Source organism: Myxocyprinus asiaticus, chromosome 6 (genome assembly GCF_019703515.2).
Source record: "Myxocyprinus asiaticus isolate MX2 ecotype Aquarium Trade chromosome 6, UBuf_Myxa_2, whole genome shotgun sequence".
Taxonomy (NCBI): Eukaryota; Metazoa; Chordata; class Actinopteri; order Cypriniformes; family Catostomidae; genus Myxocyprinus; species Myxocyprinus asiaticus.
This window is the reverse complement of record NC_059349.1, coordinates 49058932-49071588: the sequence shown is the minus strand read 5'-3', so window position 1 is coordinate 49071588 and position 12657 is coordinate 49058932. Positions and strand designations below refer to the sequence as shown.

The 12657-nt window shown below is 36.8% G+C and overlaps 1 protein-coding gene across 1 annotated transcript in view; it reads right to left on the bottom strand.

Annotated features, from left to right (window-relative positions):
- Nucleotides 1-12657, bottom strand: part of LOC127443190 (semaphorin-6B-like) — a 179442-nt gene that overhangs the window by 58412 nt on the left and 108373 nt on the right. Inside the window, exons 4-5 of the mRNA XM_051701780.1 lie at nt 9200-9260; nt 8977-9039 (exon numbers count right to left, since the gene is read on the bottom strand). Of these exons, the coding sequence (XP_051557740.1) occupies nt 8977-9039; nt 9200-9260 (124 nt within the window). The remainder of the gene's footprint in view (nt 1-8976; nt 9040-9199; nt 9261-12657) is intronic.

Below are 12657 nucleotides of genomic sequence, written 5' to 3'. Positions count from 1 at the left end.
ACAGTATCAAACACATTCTAAAAGCATTTAACTTCCGAAATGTGATGTATTTGGGTTTTTCTTCAACTTGAGGACATTTTAGCTCTGTGGACTTCTAGAAAGTAAAGTCTTATTACAACATTGATCTGATATTTAGATTATCATAGTTTCAAACATGTAATAATTTGTTGTATTTTTAATGTATTTTCATAGGCTACCTCCTTTGTCTTGCAAAAGCTAATTTCATAGCTAACATTTTATGTATCCTGAAATACACAATCAAATAATATTTTCGTATAATTTGACAAAATTACCATGGGACAAGTAATTGAAAAACGGATCATTTTTACACAATAAATATTGAAATGGTTTATGTTTATTTCACACTTTATTTAGATGATCATAGTTTTAAACATGTAATCATTTGTATTTTTAGAATGTATTTTTTTAGTTTAAAATGTAAAATTGAACAGTAAAATCTATACATAAAAATAATGTAAGTGGTACATTAAAATGTCTGATGTTGAAGTAACAACCATTTATAAGTGAAACAGAATATTCAGAAGGAAATAATGTAGGGCGCTTTTATGAATTCGGAATTGATTTGATTTTAAAAAGCAGAAACGTCAGGCTAAGATATAATTAGTGGTGCTTGCTAATGCGAGCAGCACTATCGCTGTGTCCCAAATGACGCACTATACTCTAAACACTGTATATCACTTATAATATAGCAACCTAATCTCATAGAATGAATGTTACTTTAACAACATTTTTGCAAACTGACTTTTACATGCCGAATGCTATGTTTCGATGCAGTTTCACACTAGAGGCGCTACAACAGCTGTGCGTTTTATTTACTATCACACAAATCACGACTACAACAGCTGTTTATGACTTTATAAACACTTATTTATTTTTTTGCTCTATTACTCACACACTGCTATGTTATGATATCAAAACGCCTTTACTACAACGCATCATTTGAAAAACGAAGCACATTTTTTCGTCACAGTCACATAATATTCATGAGACCGGCCTGCAATATACACTATGCACTCAGCCATGTAGTGTATGAATCTTTTAAGTGTAGTACCGTCAAATGGAACACTTAACTATTTTTTACTACACGGAAGCATTCGCTGTTTAACAGTTGCTTCAGTTGCAAGTGATGTGTTGCGGCTAGGTTAAGCACGTTAGCTAACCTCAGTTCAACACTTGTATCTCAAACAATGTACATATTCACACAGTGTGGGGTGATGGTAAAGCATTCAGCTTACATTTGTAAGGTACTGTCTTCACTGAGGTTTCACTAGTTGCTACATTCTCCATTATTTATAACTGATTTTTCAGACCAGCATCACAGCCAGGTAACTCCACTCCTTCTGCTAATTACGGCAAGCTGCGAGCACTAAATGCATGAAGTGTTTGACATTCCACACTCCGTTTTGACGGTTGAAGTAGTGCATCATCTAGTACTCATAGTACACTTCTTTTTGTTGCATTTTCAGTTTTAACATACTACTTGCACTACTTACACTTCAAAATGACATAGAATAGTGCAGAAGTGTGCGGTTTGGGATGCACCACATTACTATTACTCATAAAAATTTTAGCATTGTGGCTGCAAGTTTTGCAGGTGCAAGCACCACTCACCTTTTATTTAGAAAACATTTCAATCTAATTAGTTTATATTGTTTTTCTAAGCTGTGTGACATTGGTTTTGTCAGCGAAAAAAAAAGTTATTTTTCATAGACGTATACATTATAATTAGAAATATTTATTAATTTGCTATTTTCTGATTTCATGTTGTCTTGAACTCCACACTGCCTCTTCAATTTCACTATAGACCTACTGCTGGCTCACAGGTGAACTTCAATCCGAAAACGCACACTAGAAATGTGAGCAAAACAGTCCAGCTGTGTCAGTATGCTGTAAACTCACTGCAGGACTGGGGATATCTGACGTTCCGCTTCATAAAATGGGAAAATTGAATTCATCAGTGATGCAGGGTGAGTGGGTCGATCCATACACCTCTATGGAAGAGCACATGTGGTTCAGGCTCTGTGAAACGCCATCAAGAAAGTGTCAAGATTTATCTTTCAGATTAGAGCGTGACATCATAGAAGTTCTCATATCCCAGCGGACTCCTCCATTGTTACTTTCTACTCTGATCAAAGTCTATCCTCACCTCCCTTACTGCCTTTTTCCCTCCTCTCTTTCTTCTCATGTTCCTCACTCTCTCTATACCTCCTTGTTGTTTCTTTGCACGTCTACTTTCGCTCCTGTTCCTCAACTTCCTCCCACTCGAATTGCTTTTCACTTTCTTCTGCACCAAAATCGGTCTTTCATTTCTAATTCTTTCTCTATTTAGGGTATAGAGGCGTAACTGCAGCTTCTGTACTGAAACACACAGTTCTGACTCTCAAAAAGTTACAGAGAGAAATCAGACAAAAGAGAAAGAAAAAAATTCTGTGAATTGCAATTTGAAAATGGGCATCACTATTTCCTTCGAACTTATGAGGGCAGAACACTTGCAGAGTGTACTACGAAGGGTGCAAGGTATTAGCATCCCATATGTGCCTTTTGGTAAACCCTATATCAAGACATTCGCCTAAGGTACAAAAGTAATACTTGCTTTGAACAAAATGTGCGTAAGAAAAATGTGCAAATGAGTAAATAAAAGTAGTGAGTAAATTTTTTTCCATTGTTTTTTTCTGTATAAACATGCACTAGACAGAGGTCTTTGACCATTGCGCCGCATCCAGCTGTTTTTCAGTGTCCCGTGCAGGAGTGTCATGCTTTTTAGATGCCATGGCAGGTAAAAAAGAATGTAAAATCTTCAGATATAGACTACCGAATGAACGCGTTTTTGTACCCATCTGCGCTCTTTTTCCATTGTTTTTCTATGTAAACATGCGCCAGACAAAGTATTTGACCATTGCACATTCAGCTGCTTTTTAAGCATATTTTTGTTATATGCCATGGCAGGTAAAAAAGAATGTCAACTTTTAAAAACACATTTCGAGACACCTGCATTCGATTATTTTCGTTATTAGCTTTTTTTAACGCAATAACACATTCGGTCTGAACGGGCCTTGAATTCTTAAATGGTAAAATTTTTAGATACAGCAGTATTACATGGTTTAAATTGAATTTTAAGAATGATAGTCTGACCCTTGCTAATGTAAGTGACATGATCGATTTAAACCAAAGACATTCCGATTAGCAGTCGACCATTATGATTATTTCAGTGATTGAGTCTAGAATTATCACATTCGATCCCCCACCAATACTGAATATGTGTGGTTACATCCTTATTCGTAACAAACCTTCAAAAACAGTTCCTTTTCAACAGTGTTTTTCAAAGGCATAAAAATTTAAAATACTCAAGACAGTGTAACCGATCTCATTTGGATGGGCAGGTGAGACTATCTATTAATGCCTCAAACACACACATTTATACACTCTCATAGGAATATAACAGGTTGTTGTTGTTGTCACTGCTGTAGAAAGCTGTTTATCTCTCGAGTCATAATTGTGAATCGCAGAAGTACACGTGACAGCCAGATGCTTTAATTCGACTTCTGCATCTGAAGAACCTTTATATGAATTATGAATAATCCATTTATCTAACTCTGAAGATTTTATTGTTATTTGATGTGTTCTACAGCCGTAGCTGCACTTCAAGATGAAACTGTATGTTTAATAATGTTTTGATTTGATTTGAGCTGGTCACTTTTACACTTTCACGCTTAAACAGGGTTATGGTTTGATGTAACAATCACATTCACTTACCAATGTCAAGTAATTTTTCTGTCCAAACTGAAAGTAAAATGCTGCACAAAGCAACAAATCATAGTCATACAGAACATATTTAATGTGAAATAAAGCGCAACAGTGCCTGCCCATTTTTTCTGCCATTTTGGTGCCGGAAGTATTTTTCCCATTCATTTTTTCCAAAGGGATTTCATTCAAATTTGACATAAAAATGCCCTAAGCCATGAAGCAGGCCAATCAGCTTCAAGGTAAATCACATTACAGGCTTTGATTTGAAGCAAAAAAAGTATTTGAAAATCAAAAAAAAAAAAAAAAAAAAGGTACAAGACTGTGTACTTCACATCTTTCATAAGAGAATGAACTACAATCCCATGAAGCATTGTGAATGGCGCAATCAAATTAAAAACTATGGAAAAATACTGTATACAAACATCGATTTAAAGTTGTTGGTTATAAGTATGGAAAAATATATTACTATTTTATTTAAAATTATTCGAATAGATACGAATATATAAGAAGTTTTATAGTGTATGGAAACTGATTTGATTGCGTTATTTACATTGCATCATGGAAGTGGACACAGCTGAGCTTGCTGGCCAGCTTTGTTTATCGTGACTCTCTGATTGGTGGACTCTCCCCTCAGGATCACGAGTAGAGTAGTTGTTCACCAGGAATTTCACTATTAAACACAAAAAAATTCATTTGAAATAACGTGAACTGATGGCTTCAACAGAATCATATGCCATCAATTAACAACCTCGGAGCTCATGGTAGGTCTGTCTTTTAAAGGGATAGTTCACCCAAAATTAAATTTCAGTCATTGTTTACTCAACCCTGTGTTGTCATAACCCTATATGACTTTTTTATTTTTCTTAACACAAAGGGAGAAATTGGTGTCAATCGACTGTTGATCTCTTGTGCGCGTTCATGGTAGGGCATGAGAGCAACAGTTCACCGGCATGGGGCGAAAACTCGTTTTATTTATCTAAAATCAGGTCCACGACAGTGATAATAGAACACACAGCTGCACAAAAACCTGTTCTGTAAGTTCAGAACAGAACTTACTAAATATGTCTGAAGAGTTTGTAGTCGAAGAATTTATGCATTTCTATGCCCAGCCTTATTTTTTTGAATGTAGTACTCGGAAATCAAACAGAAACATAGAGGAGGCTACAAGCAGCCACAGTTACACAATGTCCTAACCTGACAACAAACGACACGCGATATAAGGTATCTATCCTATGCTAATCAGAGTTTTATCCTAACCAGCCGTGACGAGCGATGGTACATTCTATCGATTGCTTGTTTTCTATTTCAGCATCGCACGGGTAACTCTGTCCGCTGTGAACTGTGATCTCTTTCTGTGTGACTGAGGACTCCAGTTAAAAAAAAAAAAAATGCATCTATTCTTCGAATACAAACTCTTCAGACATGTTTTAGTAAGTTCTGTTCTCTGGTTTTTGTGCGGCTGTGTTGTGTTCTGTTGTCACTATCACTGTGGTGGACCTGTTTTTAGATAAAGAAAATGAGTTTTCGCTGGGATTTTTACTTCTGGAACCCGACTGTTGTGCTATACAGCTATGTGTAGTGAGATTTTGGTCCAATGATATTTCACTATGGGCTGAGCTACCCAGCATGACCCAACCCACTGACTGCGATTTGTATGACCTGTAACTTCGTGCAGTTAAAAGAAATTCACAGATACATCTCTTGGCTTAATGCAAAGGATACAAACGTCAAATTTTTATGGGTTGCATTTTTGTGGAAAAGCAGACTCTATAGATTCTTTTTTACAGTTTGGATTTATTCATATTTGTCATTTATAATTCATTATTTATTGAAAACAGAAGCCCTAGTGCGTGACATCATATCATGTTACCCATATTTATAGTGACATCATTTTGCATACTTCTTCGTGAATGTGTGTGTGTATTCGTGTGTTTAAGAAGACATGCATATTGGGAATAAGATTCCATTTGCATTTTGCTGAAGTAGATCTTCTCCGTAGACCGTGTGTATGCATGTGTGTGTGTGTGTGTGTGTGTGTGTGTGTGTGTGTTAATGGGAGTTAGAATAAAGATATTGAATTTCCTCCCTCATTTCAAAATCATGTCAGCTTGTATCAAGCAGCTAGAAATATTTAATTAAGACAACAATTACTGAGGGAACACACACGCCTGCTCCAACACAACTGTGTCTCCTCAAATCACCTGACATCACTTACAGTCTATAAAATTTGACTCCAGAGCATATGGAAGTCTAAACCTGATCCTGGATCAGTAATATCAGTTTAAATTCAACATGAAATAAAAATTAACCTTTAAGAGTCTAATTTCTGCGCATCTAATGACACTTAACGAATTTTCAAAAATAATTACCGTTTTCAAAATGGTTTTCCAGTCACCGCTTACTGTATACAGAGACCACTTTTCATAATCTAATCAATTCCTAATGGATATAATCGAGCCCCGTCATATTTTTTTTCCTTTAACCTTATACGAACACATGTGTGGACATTGTATTTTGGCTTCGCTTTACGCAACGCATAATTGAAATTAATTTCAACTGACTGAATACCGTTCACAACACTCTAGACTGTCATTTAAGGGTTAAACTTCTGCTCCAACAGTTCTGCAACAGTTCTGGAAACATAATTAACTATTTGATTTAAAAAAAATCTGTCTTTCTATAGCTTGGTATTATTTAAAATTTCACAACTTAGTCCCGCTGTCCACATACGTGGAAATACATTTTTAGGAAATCTATTTGCTCTAGAATTTTAATAATGCTTGTTAATTAGGTGCTATTAGCTACAAATCAAAAAGGGAAATGGAAAATGCCCACAGCGGTCACGCTCGGGCCTCAGAAGTTTAACATCCTGTTTTACTCGAAAGTAAATGAAAGTAAATGGGTTATGAATATTGTGTTATGTTGACTTCAAGCTCTAATATCACTGTATCTTGTGGAAATTACTCAATTCAGGCATGCAACTCTGAATGTTTTTATCAGCTCATGTGTGATGCCAAGCCAATCGGCTTGACAAATACTGTATGTCTAATTGTGTAGCAGCATGTCGTACATGCTTGGTGCAGCATGTCTTGTGTTTCTCTAAGTGTGCACATATCCACATGTTTAACTCATTATCTCTATATATGTTCTAGCAGTAACAAGTCTCTGTACTTGCTCTGCAGAAGCAAGATTGAAGCAGATCTAGTCCGACAAGACTAACATACTATCAGTATGTCATACCCAAATAAACATGCTTAATCTTTCAGAGAAAGCTTATTTTTGTCCACTCTCTTGCTCTTTTCCTCCCTATATCACTCCTTCTATCACTTCTTCTCATAAAATTAGAGGTGAACTCTGTGAAAAGCAGTTTATCGTTTATGAGGTAATTAGTGATCATGGATAAAAAGAACACTAAAAGAGCAACAAGGAAAAAGTGAGAGAGAAAGAGTGCTGGGCACTGTTGCAGAAAGTGCCGGAGGCAGAGATTCACAGGTGCATGTTTGATGTCTCAGATTTCTGCAAACATGTAGGTGGGTGGCAGGCAAGTCTAATTTGTGAGCTCCCTCTTGCCAAACAATAATCTTTGTCCGGGTTTGGCATTTGGTCCCTTGAAGTTCTCTCCCCTGCAGTCATTCACATCTATTAAAAAACATGCTGCTTGACGAAAGAGAGAAAAGCAAGACTCCTGCCTACATTATGAAAGTGGGCAGAATGCAGAAGGTAATTAGCCTTTGAACTAAAGGATAAGAACAGGTTTATTACAAAACTATCAAAGAAAAGACAGAATTCAAGTCTGAATCAGACCTGAAGACTGAACTCAGCGCAACTATGGTTCATTTGAACAAGTGTGAACTCTGCTATCCGAATCTTGGTGCGCACCAAAAAAGCGGACCGAGACCTCCTGAATAGTGGGTCTCGGTCCACTTCCAAACGAACTCTGATTGATATATGAACGCAGCATGGACCAAAGACGTCTAAACGGACCAATAACAGGAAGTAATTTGCCTTTAATATTGACCTCAAGCATACCTGGTTCTTCTCATCATAGGAGCTATGTTGCCCATTACAGATCGGTATAGGCGTCGGAACCGCCGTCAGCTGTCCTTGCAGCATACCTTCGTTTGTGTGTGCATCGGAGGAATTCCTGGCACTGTTTTGACTCCTTTACACATATTAGCTCTTCGTTTCTTCTCAGCTGGTAAAAATACCTCCACATATACATAAATCCAACAAGCGCATTTAGCCCAGCAGCCAGAATTGTTTTGGATGTTCGGCAATTTCCGTCGCAATATACGTCATAAAAGCTGTCCAATCAGGTTGTGACCTTATCCTTATGGCTTTTGTTTTGCATCTTTAGGTTCGGTATTAAAAATGCCAGTGTGAACGCTAAGCGAACCAGGACTAAATGTATCATTTTATTTTTTGGTCCGGACCAAGAGAACCAAGAGAACCGAACTACAAGTGTGAACACACCCAAAAACCCGTTTTACCAGCCAATTCATTAAAGGACCTGTGATCTGATCACAATTTGTGTAAATAAGTAAACTAAAATTCTGTTTAAATAAATAACATTTTGTTTTACACCACCTTTCCGTGGACAGTAATAACAATGTTAAATGCATCAAGCAAATAGCGCTACTGTTTGTGAATCTGGTGCATTACCTAAGCTTCACTGCATAGAAAGGAGGCATGTTTGCTCAGAAAATACGTCAAAGAATGATCTAAATATGGATGGTGCAGTTCTATACCAGCACATATAACGTCAGGCTAAGTTATATGTGTAACATCATATATGACAGTAACATCAATTTACTACTCGCATTAAAAGTTTTCTCATTAAAAATACAAACAAAATCATGTAAGAAGTCAGTGAAAGACATTAGAAGACAAGCTAGCCTTTAAATCCTCAGAAACAAGGTTTAAAAATCAGTCACAAAGAAACTTGGTTCTATGGGAAAACAATACTAGAGTGACGTTTCTTTGTGAGACTAAGAAATTATGTACCAAATCCTGACATACTTGTATGGTGTATACTCTCTGGGAAAATTTTATAAGTATGTAATTGCATCCAGCATTGTCTTGGGTTTGAAACATTGTGCTCTTGGCAACAGTAAATCACTTAAATTGCTCTCAGTGAATTTCCTCACTCAGACAGTGCTAAAATGGCTGTGTAACGTAAAAACCTCTTGCAATTTGCCGTGGAACACGCACCTCATGTTTGCCCTTCATTCTACAGATCCTGATGTCATTCTTGTTGGATTCCCATGTCCTTTTCTGTAGGATGACAAGAGGAGAAAATCATCATGATGTTCAACAGAGGATAAGTGGAGAATTCACATATACATATTCACATTGAGTGTATGTGTATGTGTATGTGCATGAGTGAGAGAGAGAGAGAGAGAGAGAGAGAGAGAGAGAGAGTTACAATGCTCACTTTGCTGTAGAACATTTCATCTCCAGATACATGGTCCAGTTCCACTCGATAAAGGTCATCTCTGCACCATGAGACATACACACACATTGCATACACAGACATATTATTAGTAAGAAAATATGGGTCTTAACACAAATGCTGCATCCCAATTCACATACTATCTATACTATTTAGTATATAATTTTCAAAAATCATCTCAAATAATTGTGCATTGAAAATAGGATCCCTTACTAAAAAGTACCAAAGTATTACCATGCTTTTTTGGACGCCACCATTATGGCAATACCATGGTATTCTTGGAATGTGGTAATCATGGTATTTATCAAAGTACCGTGACATTAATATCTGCTTCCATCACAGATGCACAGATGGCATACTGTAGAATGCAACAGTCTGGTTCAGTAAAAATCCCATTCATTTTTTTCCATAGGGAATTTATTTTTTTAACAATAAATTATCAACCTTCAAAGACAGACCAACCTTGAGCTCTGAGGTTTTTAATTGGTTGAAGCCATCAGTCTGCATTGATTCAACATTTTTAATAAATCACAATTAATAGCTGAATTTGTGAATAACTACGCTACCCATGATTCTGCAGCCACCGGCCACTCCTATGATGCACTGAATGACACAATCAAGTCAGTCTCCTTACACTCTCAAACTACTTACATATTTATATATACTGTACGACAAAGGGACTGTGCTGTGAAGATACTGCCATCCTCTGTCTTACTAAATACACAAAAGTATGTACTTTCCCATTACCAGCAAAGTACATACTTTCAGTGTACAGTAAAATTATGAGAAATGGGATGCAACCAAAACATGCAACTTTATAGGCCACGTCCACACTAATAAGTTTTCATTTTAAAATGCATTCATTTTGCTATGTTTTGGCCTTCCGTCCACACAGAGATGGTGTTTTAGTCCACACTGAGCTTTTCAAAAATGCTCTCTCTCGCTGTCTGCGTATTGTAGTGTGGAGAAGGAAAAAGGAGATATTCGAAAACGATGACTTATTTGTTGTCATGTGACGCAGTCATGTGATCAATTCAACCCAAAGCAATTAAGACGGCGGCCCATTCTGTAGCTGCGTTATTATGCCTACTACTCACTTTGATAGCGATGTTAAAGATAAATGTTAATTTGTACAACATTTACATTGCATTCCTTTAAAGGCAACTGGAAGTTTGCTCAGAATTGTTGTCCGGCGGTGGAACACAAAGGCAGTTGCATTTCAGACCGTACATGGAAATGATGCAGGGCCATGCTTCTTATGTGTTCCACATGCATAGTAAAAGGATTTAAGTGTTTTCTTTTGGAAAAAGTTTGAAAACAGCAGTGTGAATGAAATCACAGTTTTCAAATTTATCCAGATTAATCTAGATGTAGCCTAACAGAGTGTTTGTAAATAAACGATTTTGATCTTTTTATGGATTTTATCAAGAAAATCCATCAACCTGTTCAAATTGGTTTTGTCTGTGATTTGAGAAAGTCTTGAGGAAACACAAGTCTTACATCGAGTTTTTTGCAGGTCTTGAAATGTCAGTCTCATAGTTTTGTGGTGACAGCTACTGGTTTATAAGAGATTCCACTTTCCAGAGCGAGTTTATAAGAGTGACAGACTATATTTGTTCTCTTGCTTCAGAAAAACGAAGCGTTTAAGCTGTTTGACGTGTAATAGATGGTGTAAAGGTCAGGGAACAGGGGTTTAACTTTCAACTACCACCTAACCAGGACCACATGTGAGCTGCGCTGGGAGTCTAAATCCTCCCAGCTCTGAGTTTAAAGGGCTGTTCATGTGAAGGATTTCAAAGAAGTAACTAAATGTTACATCAGTAAAAATGGACAGATTTTCCAAAACATCCACAAGAAACTCACACACACACAATGGCAGCGTGTAAGGAACACAGACCAGAGCCAAATTGGGTTTCATTGCGGACAGTAATGTTTCCATCTTGGCTCACTGTGTTGAGCTATTAGGAAGGGTGTGTTAATGTCAGGGCTTTGAGACAGTAATGGCATTTTCTCATTGTGTAACTTGTCATTTCCGTTTAAGACCAATTAGACTCGGAGACGGTTTAGTGAAAGAGAAAGGCATTAATAAGAGAAAGGATATCCTATTAATTTTATACTAATTTGTAATCTAAAACCAAATATGCTGTAATAATAGAGTGGGCGTCATTGTTAACATTCATTTTAACACCTTAAAGGTACAGTAAGCAATTGTATTTTTTTATACTACACATATAAAATTCCTACTACATGACGAAGGGTCACTGAAATAGGTGTCTTGTGACAGCCCTAGGGGCCATTCACACAGAACACTTCATTTTTGAGTCAATCTGCACTGATTTTATGTTGTTTTTTGGGCTGGGTATTAATACAGATTTCCCGATTCGATTCAGATTCACAAGCTCTCAATTACAAACAACATTACAAACTTTGATTTGAATTCCAATTCCATTCCATTCCAATTAATTTGGGTATATTTCATTGATAACATCCATTTTGCTAAAATATGAAAGAAATTCTCTCAGCTAGTGCTTTAAACTATACAGGGCACCATCTAAAGTAACTAGGTACATTACGAAAATATACATTATACAGTTTTATTTTATCATTAGTTTTTCATAATTTTGGTCACATTTTAGCTTTTAAAAAATGTACAAATCCATGGATTCCCTCTATAAATATGATGTCTTGAAATTTCATATGCCCACAGAAAGGCAGTTCCATATTGTAGAACGCATCTAAATGCTAAATGTTCAGCGGGAGACGCGTATATAAACACGGAAACAGTGCGCAACAGCGAAAGCTGTCAGGGTAGCGCACGTTGGTGGAACATCTGACCAACCCCCCTTTCTTTTTTGGTTGTTTTTGGCCAACATCTGAATATGATGTATTAAAAGAGACATTATTTCATGACAAAAAGCGTGGATCTCGTCTTTGGACTGAAAAACCACACTTTTGCTCTCAACATGCAGTGAAAGTATTTCTGTATTAAACTTCTTCACTGTAATATACTATTCAGTCACTGGTGAGTGAATGCGAGTGGCTAATCACAGACATTTTTAATCACATAGCATGAAATTTGACCAATGCCCCATGTCTCGCTGTTTCTGCAGCGTCTCGTGCAGCACACTATGTGAAGCTCAAAATAACTTCAACTGTTTAAAACTTGTGACACCTGGGTTTTGTTTAATTTGTTGCGCTGAAGGTCTGAACGGCCCCCTCTAGGGTCAGTAAACAGCAAGAAAGAGTCAGGGGGGTGCCCTTGCCTTTTTTTAACCAACAAAGCCAAGCCAATAAATTTGCTGATATAGGGTTGGCTGACATGTCATTGGAGGGTGTGGTTTTGGAGAGAGGGGGCAGTCTAGTGATAATTCACCAAACTAATTAGGTCTAGTGAAAGTTAGCCAAATTGCTTATTAAATAAAAACATATTTTTCTTAAAG